At 42.8% G+C, this 16,094-nt stretch overlaps 1 protein-coding gene across 1 annotated transcript in view; it reads left to right on the forward strand.

Moving 5' to 3' along the window:
- faf1 (Fas (TNFRSF6) associated factor 1) overlaps positions 1–16,094 on the forward strand; it is an 85,023-nt gene that overhangs the window by 42,814 nt on the left and 26,115 nt on the right. Inside the window, exons 8-12 of the mRNA XM_036521455.1 lie at positions 367–453; positions 9,695–9,790; positions 11,121–11,244; positions 11,375–11,438; positions 11,554–11,635. Of these exons, the coding sequence (XP_036377348.1) occupies positions 367–453; positions 9,695–9,790; positions 11,121–11,244; positions 11,375–11,438; positions 11,554–11,635 (453 nt within the window). The remainder of the gene's footprint in view (positions 1–366; positions 454–9,694; positions 9,791–11,120; positions 11,245–11,374; positions 11,439–11,553; positions 11,636–16,094) is intronic.

Consider the following 16,094-nt stretch of genomic DNA (forward strand, 5'->3'; position numbering starts at 1 on the left):
CATCACTGTGCTGTTATTTGCAATGAGGGTGGAGAAGCCCTAATCGTCTCTACACCCCTCTGCAGCTTCTCTGGTTTTGATCTGAAGGGAGCCCAAGTGATGTATAGATAAATTCATAAAAGTGGGGTCCACCTTTGTGTGTCTGATAAGGCTACATTCAGCTCTTCTTTTTTTTTTTGGTGTGGTGTTATTTTCCCCTTTTTATTGCACTGAGGAGATGTGTAATTTCTTTGAGAAATTTCTCAGATCTACTACTGCTTCTTACAGTTCTCCTGTTGACAGGCAGTAATAATAATGTTTCATACGTAACTGGAGAAAATACGGGTTTGAATGAACTGAACTGTCTCCACACTCTGTCTTTCCCAGGTGAAACGGAACATATCGGACCTGACGAATATTCCTGTGCGGCACCAGCAGTGGGAGGGCTGGCCTGCTTCTGCAACTGACGATTCGGTGAGGAACAAGGATCACAAGCAGCAGTTTGTTTTGCAAACCCATAATCATATCCTAGAACCAGCACGACTGCTGCGTGTTGTCACTCAAATCACACGTCCAGCTAAAGGAACAGACGTTCGGCTTCTCTTGCTGTTTCTGCTGTATTTTAGGTGTTTCTAACCCGGCCAATATAATTTGATCTAGATACAAGATTACGGTCGGGTTTTGTCCAGTTCCGATGTCAAAACGAGCATCAGGTTTCAGATTTCCTGTAGGGCTGTCGAACAGAACGCTACTCTTAATTTTACATTTCCCCTCTTATTTGAGTGCTGTGTGCGGGCAGCTGCGCGGACGTGACACCAATGAAAACAGTCTGCTCCGCCGTGCTCAGAGGAGCAGGAGTTTATTTAGACTGGAAATCGCGGAACAGAAAACATTTCTGTGGATTTTAATGAAGAGGAGGTCATGGGACAGATGGTAAAAAAAAAAATGAGCTGGAGACAGAGTTTCACGTGTCAGATGGAGCATCTTGTAATTGTTATTCTTTGTATTACGTGTTATCCTTTTGGCACTGGGGCACCCTTGTGTGAGGAAACCGTCTACAGTGCCTGTAGGGCTGCGGCCTGTGACCAGAAATCCCTCGATGAAGTGATGGAGATCCACAGGTGCAATGCAGAGATCATTTGGTGCTGCTCAGCTCTGGGATCTGTATGTGGTAGCTCCGGAGAAGAAGACATTTATCATCCGCTGTACATAAACGCTAGCTGGATAACTTCAGTCCTTATTCTTCATTGGCAGAAAACCGTTTGCTGTTTTGTGTGAAACTGTCTGCAGTTAAATTGACACAGAGCCTTAATTCTCACAGTGAAACAGACACCAAATGGTTTAGCAATTTTTACAACATGACTTCAGATCGGCTCTCCCAGAGCCAGGTCACCACAATCCCTGGGCTGTATTCAGTATCACCAGAAAAAGCATTACAGAGTTTATGAACACATCACCTAGCATCTGTACCCTTAATGAAACCATCTGTAAGGTTCACAGTGTCACTTGTGTTCAATCAGTCAATGCTTTATTTTGTAGTTTACAGCAGATGTTAATGCAGGACCCCCCCCAACTGAAAAATAAATACCAAACAACTGAACAACTAATTGAGCACATTTGCTACTGTCCATTGTTATTAGCAAAAAGAAACAGCAAGTATATAAAATATTGTCAAGTGCTTTTATAAATGGCAGCTTCAGTGACGTAAGTTTGTGAGCAAAAACTACCCAATATCTGTTTGTTTCTCACGTTATCATTGTATTTATTGCTCAGTGAGACAAGATGACACACTTATCTTTAGTAAACATTATATATCTGTACTAAATTTTAACAGATCCATTTTGTTATGTTTGTAGTGTTTTCATGTCTAGTGTGAAATAGCCTTAAGATGGAAACGGCCAGCTTAAGTGTGCTGCACGTCTGCATTAGAAAATCTAGGTTGGATTACACACACAGGGCAGCCGGGAGGATGGTGTCATTATTTGTGTTGGAAAATTCCAGGGGTGGCACCTGTGAAAACATCTGAACCGGGACTTACCACCACTAGCTTCCAGTGTTATAGTATGTATTTTAAAAGGAGAGTAGGCAAAAAGACACCAGATAATTTGTTTTCACACAGAAGCTTTCAGCACGATCAGCAATTTGATTAAACATGGCTGTCTGTTTTTGAGGTTCTTTTTTTTCTTCATTCAGACAATTTCAGAGTATTTCATAATTGGAGTGTAGATCTCAGAAAGATAAGTGCCTTTTATTTCCCAGATCTTACCATGGAAGTGTTAGAGAACTATTAGAGAAAAACGGAAAGAAATAACGTGTATTTTCTACTATAAAATTACCTGCTTGTTTATTTTATTTTATCATCTTCTATCATTAGGCTTTTCCAGGTCTTAAAGTAAGATGTTAAAACTAATTAAGATGTCAGCACCACCCCCTCCCCTCCCTTCCACCCCTTTATCTTCTCTCTGTGGACATTAAAGCTCCTGTTGCAGAGTGCTGCTGACCTCTCCTGCCCCAGTCACAGTCCTCCGTGTTTCAGCTCAGCTAAGTCAAAGATCTACAGAGGTCCTTACTATGAGCCCTGAGGAACCCCTCCACCCCCTTCTCTATAACGTCCCATCCGTTCCCATGCTAATTGTATGGGTGATTATGCAACTTTGGAGATGGGCAGAGGGGCTTTCATTCCTTAAGTCTTTGCTTCTTTACTTTAGCCCCACCCCTCCAGCTACCTATCATAGGATCTTCATCTTATAAACTGTTTGTAAGGGTTTGATAGAATTTCTATGCCGGCCACTTTCAACTTGACCTTCTCGTGCAGGCTTTAATATCAGAGTATGTTCTATAAAAAGTGTTCATTGGTAATTCAAAAATATATTCCGTTAAATGGCAGATTTGTTCCAGTAAATTGTCTGTCAGAATCTCAAATGAAGGCTACATTTCTTAATTGAGCTGTGTGCAAGGAAATATCCTCACCCAGTAAACATCATTCCTGTAATAATTTACAGTGGATAACGTGTGTGAAATTTGTGTATTTTTTATTTTTTTATATATATTTGTTTTAATTATGTAGTTTTTTTGTAGTCCGTTTAGTTTGATTGCTTTGTCATGCAGAAGATATTGCAATACCGATTTGTGGATGTGTATTGAAATTTTGAAATACATTTCAAACATGTATGCCCCTGTCGGGCAAGCTCAATAGGTCACACTTCCTCTTTCTAAGGTAGGTTGGTCATGTGTGAGTCATATGAAAGGGCAGCAGATTATGTTGCTGTTGAGTCACTGCAAGCACACGCCTTGGCTTGTTTTGGTTTGATGCGCATTTCCTGGCACTGCTTGTAGTTAGAGGGTATATTTCTCTTTTGGCAGATTGTGTCTGTAATTCTTGTCCATATGGAGCAATAATGAAAAATCCTTTCTATAACAGAACTGTATCTCAGAATTCCACTTAAACTCTTAAGGTCCCAGCAGTGCCCTTATTAATGTGTGATACAGGAAACTGCTGTGGATGGGTCCAACAGGCCTGATTTCATCTTGTAGCACTGAGATCTAAAAAAAAAAAGTCAAAATTGGTGAATCTGTGAGCCAAGGGTACTGAAACCACAGTGCAGATCCTGAAGTTGGGGTTCGGAGTGACCTGCCGGATGTTACATGCGTGTGCTTGGCCGCTGCCCTTTTGGGACTGCACAGCCATGATTCATGGGAGAAAATATTAAAAGCAGTGGCTCCTCACAATAATGGCCTGCTCCAGCCCTGCCTTTTATTGAAATGTCTCTCAGCATTACAGAGGCGGCCTTGCATTCCAGCCAAGCTGTTTCAGTGCATATCTCATTAACCTCGCCTCATCTCCCGGGATTTGTACCAATAAACATTGAAGGCAGGGCTTAAAATTACATTTTCCAAGAGTCAAAATCGATGACTGCTCCGCTCTGCCATCATTATTCGTGCCTGTCTTGTTCAGTGCACTTTCCATTCCAGTTAATATGTGGGAAAAAAATCAAATCTCCCCAGCTTCCCTTCTTACATTTTAATGACCATACATTTAAACAATGGAGAGATCGATTTCAAATAAAGCAGGTAGGGTTTATTGCTGGTCAGACCATCTAATAATAAAAGAAAAATATTGATAATGATTAAATTTTTGAACACCAATGACAAATCAACCCTGCCAAAAAGGGATATTATTTGAGAGACACAAGTATTATTTAATGGCCAAACGAAGGGGTCACTCTCTGCTAGGGCAGTCTCTCTGGCATTGTGGGTTGGACTGTAGATGCAGGTTGACAGGCATCCACTCTCATGTAATTCTGGTCTTTTGGTATCCCAGTCCCTAAATACCATAAAAGGGACTAGCCATACCAGACAGGGAATTCAAGTAGAAATTTAGCTCCATGTGTTGGTAGTTACATTTCTGCATTTGGTCAAGTGCAGGGAAATGTGGTATCCTGAGGAAAACAGCCTTTACCAAACATTTATTATTGGAGCGTATTGGTTCAATTAGCAAGCCTACATGCTTAGAGGCGCGGAAGTACTTAACATTTTATTTGGTGGCAATACAACCACAGGAAATTAGCACTCCCCAGCGTAGAGTTTTTTTTTTTTAACTGCAGTTTTATTTTGGGGCTGCGGCGTGGGGAGAGGGGGGTTTAACAGAATGGGATCCTCAGGGATGTGGCCCTGGCTGTGACACAGCGGCTCACGGCGGAGGCAGCAGCTGGACCGCGCCCCTGCCTCTCACCGCCGCTGTGACTGCCGTTTATCCTCCAATTACCGGCTCAGGCTGACTCGGTCTGTTTATAGTCGGGCTCGCTGTTATGAGGAAAAGGCTAATTGAGCTTGGAAATAAGCTCTTCGTGTTAAGAAATGAAAAAGAAAAAAAATCTGTGTAGAGTGATTGCCTTAATGTAGTGTCACTTTCCCCCAACCATGCTTGATTGATTGCTTGTTGGTAAATGCCACACACGAGCTGTGCTTCTCATATTGCCCGGTTTGATGAAATTGTATCTGTAGAAATGTAAAATGGAATATAGTGATCATAAATAATGAGGTACTTTTGAGAGGCCAGCAATTGCAGTGAACCTCAGAAAGTTGATGGTTATTTTGCTGTTTGCGTCAGTGTTTTTATCATAGTCATTGCGCCTCGTCAGAAGAGTCAACAGGTAAGGTAATTGGTAAAAACGGTTCCCAAATAAAAGCCCAGTGTAATGAAACAGTTTCCTCTCAGTGTCCTCAGAAGGTACAGGGTGTTGACTGCTGTGCTGAGGGATGATTGATCCACTTTATTAACTGCTTATTCCTTCCTTTTCGGAGTGAATCTATGAATGTCTGAACGGTAGACAGCGAGAGCGCCAGGGCCTGTCTTGAGCTGTGAGTGACAGGGATTTTGGTCCCTGTGGGAGTGATTGACAGACTCTGGAACATCCTTATTAGACTCTTTCCCCATAATTGCTGACATTTATCCAGTGTTTCAGGGTGTTTGCTAATGTATTAATGCAGCCGGTCTCTGAGGGGGCTGTGCGCGGCTCCCCGGCCCCCGACTTTTATGGATTCTCCAGTTAGCGGGCCGACGCCGGCTTATTGGGCCTGCTGGTTGCCGTAGCGACAGGGCTCAGAGATAAGCCTCGACAGAGCCCCCTGTGTGATTGCTCTCTTCAGGTGACATTCACTGGGGAGCATGAGTGAGAGGTGTCCTCTTCTCTCACGCACAGGGGAGGGTGCGTTTGCTCTTCCCTCCTCCCCCTCACGCTTATTCTTAAGTCGAGATTTCTGACTCTTTTTGTATTGTTGGTGAAAGCTTCTTGCCCGCAATTCTTACCTTCAGTTTAGGCTGTTTTTTTTTTTTTTTAAATCTCATGCTCACTGTTAACTTGGTAACCATGCAGAATTGGTTATGCATTTCCCTTTTGGCACATTGAGGGGAGAAAACTGGGCGGGGAGAGAGGAGCTGCTTATGTAAGAAGCGCTGGGGCAGAGGAGCCGACCTATCCCATCCACAGTCTCATAAAGGGCGAAGACCAGTCTCCCTCACTGCCAGGCTGAGCTGCAGGCAAACTGCAGAGCCCCTGATCCTAATCAGGAGTGACATGCCTGCAGCGGGCAAGGAGGAACCTGAAAGGGACCAACAGGTGTTTAGGGTGGGGCCTCTTTCTTCCTTTCTTCCTCTACTCCTTTATTTTCTATTTCTCAGGCTCTGTTGTCCCCCTCCATCAAAGAGTTGTGGAACAAGGTGGTGTTGGGGCTCTGGGTGCCGTCAGTGCAGCTGTCAGTGGTAATTATCTCACACTCACAGCCAGAGACCTAATCCAAACACTGACCCTGACAGAGAATGAGAGGGAGAGAGTGGGAGAGAGAGAAAGCCTTTTCTGCATCACCACCAACGCCTGCGCCTTCAATGCAAGTGTTAATTAAAAGAATCCAAAAAAGAGGAGCATGTTCTTTGTGGAGGAGTGGAGAAGAGGGTCACGGGGGGTTGACCTCTCCCCCGTCCCCTGCGGCGTCCCGGCAGAGAGCCGGGAAGCCGCACTTGTCTCGGGGACACTCGGAGAAGGGGAAGGTCAAAGCTTGGATGTGCACTGAACTTTATATTTCATTCTGCCCATACATCCTAATGTGTCCCCCCTCTCTGTTCCCCATTGACAGGGGAAGTGATAAACTTTATTTATACACTTATTAGGGCCTTGAAGGAAAGCCGCTTATTGTCAAGGGGTCCTCGTGCCTCTCGGTTAAGATTCTCACGTTTGATTGCTACTGGATTGGAGAGGAGAGTGGAAAGTGCAGGGCATTCCCTCACATCTCAAAGGGCACATTTTATCCAGCGGTCTCCCAGTGGATTATTCCCTCAAACACAACTCCAATCTCAGTTTCACTCATGTCAAGACCAGGGGAGAAAACTGAACAGCAATAAAATTGTCATAGTTTTGTACTCGTTTTAAAAAAATCTTTACTCTTCAGCTACCTAGCTGTACATCTGTCTTGATTTTCATTCTTCTTATTCACCCTTCCCTTGTCTCAGCTCATTTTGTTGCTGTCTGTTCCTTGTTCTGTGTGAATGCTCTTTCTTGGGCAGTGGAAAAGGAAAGGGATTCTGGAATATAGTGTGTTCAGGGTCCAGCTCTTATCTGTGGAGTTCCAGTCTGGTTGCCAGTTGAGTTAACCATGACCAGTAGCTGCTCAAATTCAGTAGTACATCAGTCTTTGAAGCATTGACATGTTATTGTAATAGTCTTAGTTTAAATTATGTAGTCATCGGATTTTAAGCATAACTGAAGCATAGCTGAAAATGATAATAAATGGATACTGATAAAATTGTATCTATAACTGCCCTGTGCTGGCTGTTGTATGTTGACTTTGATCTCAGTAAACTCAATAGGAGTGCAGACATGCCAGACTGACATGAATGCCCTTGGCAGTAATGAGCATGTGTGCAGGTGGTAGGCAGCCATTTTGGCTTAACCATACTGATGGGTACATTTTCAATTGAGCCAGGAAAGTGTGATACTCTGACTCTTAGAAAAACAGACTTTAAGCTTTTTCATTATAATTTATTTTCTGCCAGCAAGTGAATCAACTTCCCATTGAGTAATGCAAAACATGCTCAGGTTATGCAAGGATACTTTTCTCACTGCATTGTAAGTCTGGCCAGATTTGAAAAGCCAGAACAAAGCTAGGCAATTCTGCTAAGTGTTCTCCCTAGGTGACCTAGTATACTTCAGCCATCCAAGCCATCAGACTGTGCTTGATTCTTCATTCTCACCGAAGTGCCTTTTTTAATTAGTTGTGAAAGACTAGAAACACTATCTGTTACTTCAGTGTGTGGGAGGTGGTAGAAGCACCATGTGGGATAGCTCATGGTTTTGTTCCCAGAATGCCATTACTGCATTGAGGACTGTAACATGACTTTACTGTTGTTTTTTGTCCTCTGGTTCTTACTGTTTGATGTGCCTCGGAACTACAGAGACTGAGAATGTTGCCGTACCGTGTCCGTGGTGCTTTCTCCTTATGATTTGGCTGCTATTTCCGCTCAAGACAAACAAAACGGACCAAAGAGAATATGACTTATGTCTCCTTTCTCGACTGTTTCACAAGAAGTCTCGCACCCCTTGTACCAGTTTGGAAAAACAGATCAAAACATAGCTTGTGTCAAATACTGTGGTTCCAGTATCTTAGTTACTTCTTAGTTGTAATAAATCTGTCTTGTTTTCTTCCACATTGTTTTTAATGAAGAACAACTGTTTACTTCTCCTTCAGCTCGGGACCTGAGCCATTTGTTTGTGTGTAGTGAATGATGGGAATGCACTGGCGTTTAATAGACTGGTATTTACACTATACTCTCGACAGGCAGTGTACTTTAAGAAGCGTGGAACTCCTGCAGTCAGTCTGCTTTTGAAACTCAATTGCCGTTGCATGTAAGTGGCCTCTCATTCAACAATTACTAACTGGTCTTTGTTGGCTCTGGTACCGCACAATGGCAAAGATTACCACCCCATGCTGTTAGCTGTCAGGGACTTTTCCTTTTATCTGTGCCTCTGTCAATCATGCTGGTGGCACTCTGTAACTGCGAGTGAATGCCACTGCAGAAAATATCTATTTTAATTCATGTTAAGTTTAATTTTGCTCCCTAAAGGTTTACAGTAGTCTACAGTATTACATTTGATCAGATATTAAATGTAAGTGATAGATCAGGCTTGATTAGGTAGCAAATTAGTGGCTGGACTGAAGTATGAACCTTGTGTGTGAAGATGTCATGTCATACATTGCTACTATTGCTAGCTACTGCATACTATTGCTAGAATGCAGTCTGATTATTCAATATAGTGTAGGCCTGCTCTGTTTGTAGGATATAGTGTGTGACCGGTCTGTCTGTAGGATATAGTGAGTGATTGCTCTGTCTCTTGGCATTCGGCTGCAGTGCCCTGCGCTCAGCGTCTGCGCAGAGAATGCAGCTGGCTGCACAGCTGGGAGCAAGGTGTCGGGGCTTGGTGTTGCAGCTCCGCCTTGCAGGAGAGCTGCTGTTGCAATGGAACTGTAGCCGAACAGTGAGAGAACCTGGGAGAGAGCTGAGGTTCACACGTTTCCGTCCGCGTGGGTATTGAGCCCTGTGGTATTTATTGAGATTTAGAGCCGTGCCAGCCTGCCCTCTCCCGCGCAGCAGGAGCTGGCCGAATAAGCGGAGCGGGTAGAGAGCCGCGCCCTGGGCTGCAGCCTCTGGTGCGACTCTGGGGATTGACGCGGGGACAGGCTGCTTTTAATGAGTCCCTTCAGTGCTCACGCAGGGTGACATTTCCAGCTTCTGTTTGTGAGTTAATTAGCCGACTGAACACAAACTGTACAGGTGTCACTTCAGGGCTTCCCAGAGCAAGGTGGGAAAGTTCTCCTGTAAGTAAGTGGTATTTTTTATCAGTAACCTGGTAGAATAAATTGCAGGGCATTTCAACTTTTGTAATTATTGTATGGTATTAGCAGTAAAGCATTTATTAAAGAATTTAGTGAAAGCTTTTTTTTAATGTTTAGGCCTACTCCACGCTTTTCCATGGTAAATTTTCAGTGTGAGCCTTTTCCTGTTTTCTGTACTAGACAGTGAGTGTCAGTATTGTCAGAAATAAAATACTATGCAATAATTAGCATCAGTGCAGCTCATACTGCCAAATTCCATTTTATGGTCACTTGCTGAAAGAAATCATTGTGGGAAGTTATGTTACAGATGTGTTTGTCTGTCCCCCAGGTGACACTGGCTGCTTCGGGGATCAGCTACCCCTGCCATCACCTAAGCGTGTGCCGGAGGTTCTCCCCAGCTAACACCCGGGAGCAGTTTGAAGAGGTACAGTACACACCACATGTCCTGCTCGTCCCGCTCGTGGGACTGCAGATAGTCGAAATGTTACACTGATGCTAAAATGGGCATAGTCAGGTTTCAAGCAATAAATGCAGTGTGATTTTAACATAACACAACAAGCTGGCTCAGGCGGGATGGGAGCAAAGTGATGAGAGGACTCTCCCATATGAGGAGGCGAAGACCATCCTGCCTAGTGGGGCCTGTTTGTCTCTGTGCCTTGCCTTTGGGCATAATGTGGGCAGAGATCTGAATAGCTCTGGCGTCAGTTCAGTTCATCTGCTAATGTGTATAATGAATTAGTATAATAAAAAAGCTGGAAAAGTTATCCAGGACAACAGGAGAACCGGGGCCCGAAACTCACAATCTCATACAGAACCTTCAAATGTAGATTTTGTGACCCAATACTGCAGCCGCGCCCTTTGACGTATGGAAAAGGCTCCGGTAAACCGCTGTGGGAGGTTGTGTACAAACTGGCACCCAAAGCCTTGACGTCTCAAAACTGTCATGCAGCTGGGATGGCAGTAAACGGGCTAGGACGTGCACCGCCCAATAGCTAGCTGGATGATGAGCGGCACTGACAGAAAGTAACAACCAAACCGCAGATTTCAATATCCGTTCTGAGGAACAGTCACCTGGAGGAGAGCTCAAGGAAAATGTAATGCAACAAATTTGATTTCCCATCTGAGTCAACAACAGCATGTCACCCCAATGAGCGTCTTGCACTCTTCAGAATGACTCATGAGAAGGCTCGGTTAGCTGTATGGGGGAAAACGCAAGCTGCTTGTCATATTATATTGGGACAATCCAATGTGAAAAGAAGAAGCAGGAGTTTACCGCAGCGTATGATACGTTACGTTCTTTTGTAGTTTGTGTGAACTCTGCCACCTTAAGGAATATGTTAAAACCCCCTACAATTTCAGCATCAAAACTGCAGATCCAAAAGACGTTACCTGTTCCCACATTCTGCCCTGCAGCAGTTTCTGACACAGAGCTGAAATACTGTTATGTTTGTATCGTATTATTGTATATATATGTTTGTATATATTAATGTATATTATTAGCCAAACTCTTAATAATGATATCAATAAATAAAATACATCAATATAACCAGTTCAACAGATTTGTGGTTCATTTACCAAATGACTCTCAGTAATAAATAGCTTGACACAGTGGTTGTAGGGGAAATGCTGCAGAAATATTTATAAATGCTTGCCTTTAGTTACCATCTTACCATGCAAAGTACCACGGTCTTGTTTAGTATGTCCCATGACCGGGAAGCGTAATTAAAGCAGTCCTTTCTGTCCCACTTGTGCAGTGCACAGATGTTCACATGGTAAGCGACAGTGAAGGGGATGATTTCGAGGATGCTTCGGAATTCGGTGTGGACGAGGCAGAAATGTTTGGGATGGGGACCTCGGGGTGTCGAAAGTCTCCCATGAGTAAGTCCTGTGAAATAGTCTCCTTTAGGCAGTATTTTTGATTAATTCAGCATTATTCTGTGATTAGACATTTTTAAATATCACTCTTCATTCACCCCCCCCCCCCCCCCCCCCCCGTGTTGTTCCTCAGTGCCAGAGAACACAGAGAATGAGGGGGATGCCTTACTGCACTTTACTGCCGAATTTTCAACGAGGTGAGTTCAGCACCAAGATCCCATGTGTGCCTGCTCATATTGGTGTAGGCAGTGAAGAGAGATGTGCTGTTGAGTGCTCACTGGTCTCTTCTTCTCTCTCATGTTTGTGTGGAAGATATGGAGACTGCCATCCAGTCTTCTTCATCGGCTCTCTGGAGGCAGCATCTCAAGAGGCCTTCTACGGCAAAGCCAGGGATGTAAGTAGCGCATCTGCGTCTGTGTGCCATACGCTGTTATCGTGCAATGCTTTTTTTTTTTAAAAAAAAACGAGAGGCAGTTCAGTTAGCAGTGAGCGCTAAATTCACATATGGGCTAGTAGGCACAGGTGGATAAGTGCTTGTGTGTGTGCATGTATCTGTGTGTGCGTGTGCATGTGTGCACTTGCATGGGTATGTACATAGGCCTCATCCTAAAAGATTGTCATAATTTTTGGCATGTGTCCTCCGATCTGCCCGCCAATCTTCATGTTCTGATTTACATCATTGCACAGCCAGCTCCAAATACTGGATTCCCAACATAACCATTGTAATTCCTCTCATCCTCTACATGTTTCTGTTGTGTTGCAGGCGTAAAAACTTTATTGCATTTACCCGGAATGAGATGCTTTTGTCCATTACATGTTTCAGTCTTTCTTAAGAAGAGATATTCATTATAAAGCTGGCAGTAATATATGTGTAAATGTATCTGTGTATGCACCCCCACAGATAAGTCACACCCTTCCAGGATGATTTGATTCTTATGAAGGCTTGATTCTTAGAAGCAAATGATTGGGCATACATATATATATATATATGTATGTATATATATATATATATATATATATATATATATATATATATACATATATATACATATACATATATATATATACATATATACACATATATATATATATATATATATATATATTTACCCATACTGTACTTTTTAGCTAAATGCTTTGAATGTGGAACAAAAACATTTACAAGTGCATTATTTTTATAGAGTCTTATATTAAATTATGTCTCACTTTAATGTTTTAAATGTCACCAGGCTGGTGCTGTGTAGGCTACAATATAACTGCGCAATAAACATCCTAAACCAAACGGAAGCATAAAATGATCATTTGACTCATGTTCGTTATTTTTGAGTGTCGGCAGTCATAGATGCTGGTTGCTGGTTCGCGCTCATTCCGTCATTCCTCAAGATGCTGTCCTTGTTTGGAATGTTAGTGTAGACTGTGGGATGCCCAACAACTCAGCTGCATCTCTTTAGTTCATCTTATGGTTCTACTATTGCAAGACAAGAAGATGGTGTTCATCTGTAGAAAGTGTGCTTTCTTTCTGTATTGACTGGCATCTTGGCACTTAGCTGAAATGTTAAAGTTGTTCTTCTGAATGTTATGTGCTTCAGTTAATGGTGCAAGGGAAGCGATACACTGTATTCAATGGGAGTGAGCCCAAAATAATCATTGGAAGTGGATTGCTTAGTTTTTATAATGGGTATTTAAGCATTCATACATGCATATATGCATACACTGTGTGTGTGTGTGTGTGTGTGTGTGTGTGTGTGTGTGTGTATGTATGTATGTGTGTATGCAGTTATGATGCTGTTCAGCTCACGGGCTGAAATTACCATTGCAGTCACTCTTGTGTGATCATGAACCCAAGTGCATTTTAATATCCTCTCACAACATCTGATGCCTTATTTTTAGCTTGTTTTCATTATTTTCTCCTCTTTGTCCTTATATGGAAGCTTGTATCAACTGACAGCTTGTGTGGATTACAGTCTTATTAGAATGGGAAGATGCGGCAAGATGTTTGGAGGGTTTAGACTGCAAGGCGAAGACTCTGCTGGCCCCTTGCCTGTCTCCCAGCTGATATCTCCTCCCCTAAGCCAGCTCAATATGGCCTCTCTCCCCCTGGACGTCTTCTCTGTTGTGCTCAGCGTCTGTAGATTGAATGAAACGTTCAATGAAAATAAAACAATATGGAAGGACAGGCAGCGGAAGACCTCTCCCTGTCTCTCCGTGACAATAAGAGGCTGGAAAAGCCACGTCTCTCCGATTCCTGCAGAAGTGGTGATTGAGTAACATTTAAATAACAGCCTTACCGCCACCATCGCAACGCCCCCTCTCGAAGAAATTGGTCTAAATCTCTCGCTCTTGTCAACTCAACTGGCTGCTCATTAAGTGGTTATTGGAATGGCGCAGATTTATGGGGGGATTTCGCCGAGGACTCTCTCCCGCTCTCAAAGGCTCCGAGGCTAATCACTAAGTAAAACACTACATTTGATGAAGTGTTTCTGGAGGCGGAGATGCACTCAATCCGCCCTTAATGAAAACGCCCGGGGCCTTTGAGCCCTCCAGGGGATCAGCAATAAGGCCCCTCCAGGCAGGCCACCCATCTCTGCCAATGCCCTCTCAATCCCCTTAACGTGGTGGTTAATCGGGGTAACCCCGCACTCTCGCTCTCACAAGTGAGACGCATCAAAATTCATAGCTCCGCTGCGGGGTGGGTTTTTTTTTTTTCTGCTGCAGTACACCCTCAGAAGCCCCCGTAATGTAAAGAAAAGAGTATAGGCAGTTCAAGACTAATCAATACCTCAGGTGGAGTGATGAATGTTCTTTTCCTCGTCCCTCTCTGAGGCACTTAATCTCTCACTGATGTGTTTAACTCTTGGCTCGCTGTGTTGACAGCTGAATGCTTGCGACAGTTGACATATGAATTAATTTGAAGTGTCACAGTTGGTTTTGCTGAATCGCGCTTGACGTTCGTGCCGTAAATGTTTTATGCAAAGTTGCACCTTGTTCCCATGCTATAATTAGAGCTGGCAGAATTGAACGCTTGTTTTCATCACCAGCGCTTATGTTTAAGATGCAATCAATTTATACTCACAATGATACTGTTCAATTCATTTGTCAGGTTGGATACAGGTATGACCCTGCAGCTAATTTCTGAAGTGTTCTGCATTGCCGGGGCTTGTAATTATTTAGCGAAAAGTCTTCAGTAGTGCACAGGTGCTGAAATTGTTACGTGGGACAGTCAAGAGTGTGCACGCAAATGCCGATGTATGAGGCATCTTGACAGCTAAGGTGACAGCTGTCTTGACAGCTATCTGAGACCCATTTTAATTCACAGTCAAAACTGAAAGGATTCCAGTTCGATTTCCCACTGCTGTGGTAGGAGAAACACAGGAGGTAAAAGCAGTGCTTCAGCTTATGGACTGATTCATAATCATTAATGGAGTATCACTTAATGAAAAATAAATATTTAACCTCAGCAAGCCTAGTGTTTATTGTCTCTGCGTTGGCTTTGGATTTATATTTATCAAAAAGAAAATAATATTCTTATAAGCTTGCTCATGGTCTAAAGGAATGAAGTTGGGGTGACTATATATTGCTCTGTTTATTACAGTAGACATTGGCAATGGAAAACGTTCAGTGCAGTAGATTGATCTGCAGCTTGTGATATACTCGTGATAATTCTGTTGCAGGCTCACTTATCTTCTATCCAGTGAGGGGAATGAAGCATGTCTTTAATGAATTCTGTTGCTGCTGATTATTTTCAGAACAAAGGTCTGGTGTGATACTAAGGTGTAACTTTGGGTCGGTGTAGTGACACAGACCCCAGGTAAATACAGCGGTGCCTTCTCTCAAAAGTAAACATGATCAAATGTGGAAAAGCAGAAATTCTGAGCGATTATTACAATATAAACTCTGCTATTCTGTCAGTATGTTTCATACATTCTGAAAAAAATAGCTCAAAATAGCTCATAGCAAGAGAGCAATCATTCTTTCAATCATTCTTTCAATCGTTCTTATAGTGCCAAGTGCCATGCTAAGTGCCAAGCCCCCAAGAAGTGACTAATGTTAAAAAATGTTTCTGGTGACTTGCCTTTTTTCTGTTGCAAGAGGCGTGATTGAAATGATACAATCATGTAGTGTCGTGGTAGAGGATGAAACTGATCTGTAGACCACTGTCAGCAGAGGCTGATCAAGACAGGCCAGACACCTCATGTTTTATTGTGGCTGAAACAAGTGACATAAGCAGTCATTCAGAATAAGGTCATGGCATGCTTGTTATCAGTTTGTGTCCATACATGTGTGAACCATCTGAGCAACTAATGGACAAGCTAGTGCATTTCACTTTCAAGTGCTTCACATTGCCAAGTGTGAGCAAAGGCACAAGCTGGTCATGCAGACCTATTCTGCCACTTGTTGGGCTCAGCACTTGAAAAGCTTGAAATGCAGAGAGGCAAGCACAGTAAGTTTTGCATTCACATTTTGGAAAAGGCACTTTTAGGTAAGGACCGTTTTTTTCAGTTATTTCTATATGCAATATATGTTTCAGTGACTTGACTGTTTTCATATGTACACTATGTTTAATTTTTCATTCCAGATTCAAAATGTTCTCTTCATACTTACTAATGTGAGTGAGTGGTGCGTTGTCTTTTTACGCTATTAAGTAACGCTATTATTTTATTTATTTATTTATTTGTTTGAGGCATTGATTTTTGACTTCTACATTTACACTACCTTCGGCTGGAAGTAGACAACCTACCAGTGAAAAAGGGAACCACTTTCCCTTTATATGCAGACAGATCAAAAGGGCTATCCTTTTGTGCATCATTGGTCCAAGTAAAATAACTGCATCGAGTATGCACTTAGCAGTTGCA

The sequence above is a fragment of the Megalops cyprinoides genome, chromosome 2, assembly GCF_013368585.1.
Source record: "Megalops cyprinoides isolate fMegCyp1 chromosome 2, fMegCyp1.pri, whole genome shotgun sequence".
NCBI lineage: Eukaryota > Metazoa > Chordata > Actinopteri > Elopiformes > Megalopidae > Megalops > Megalops cyprinoides.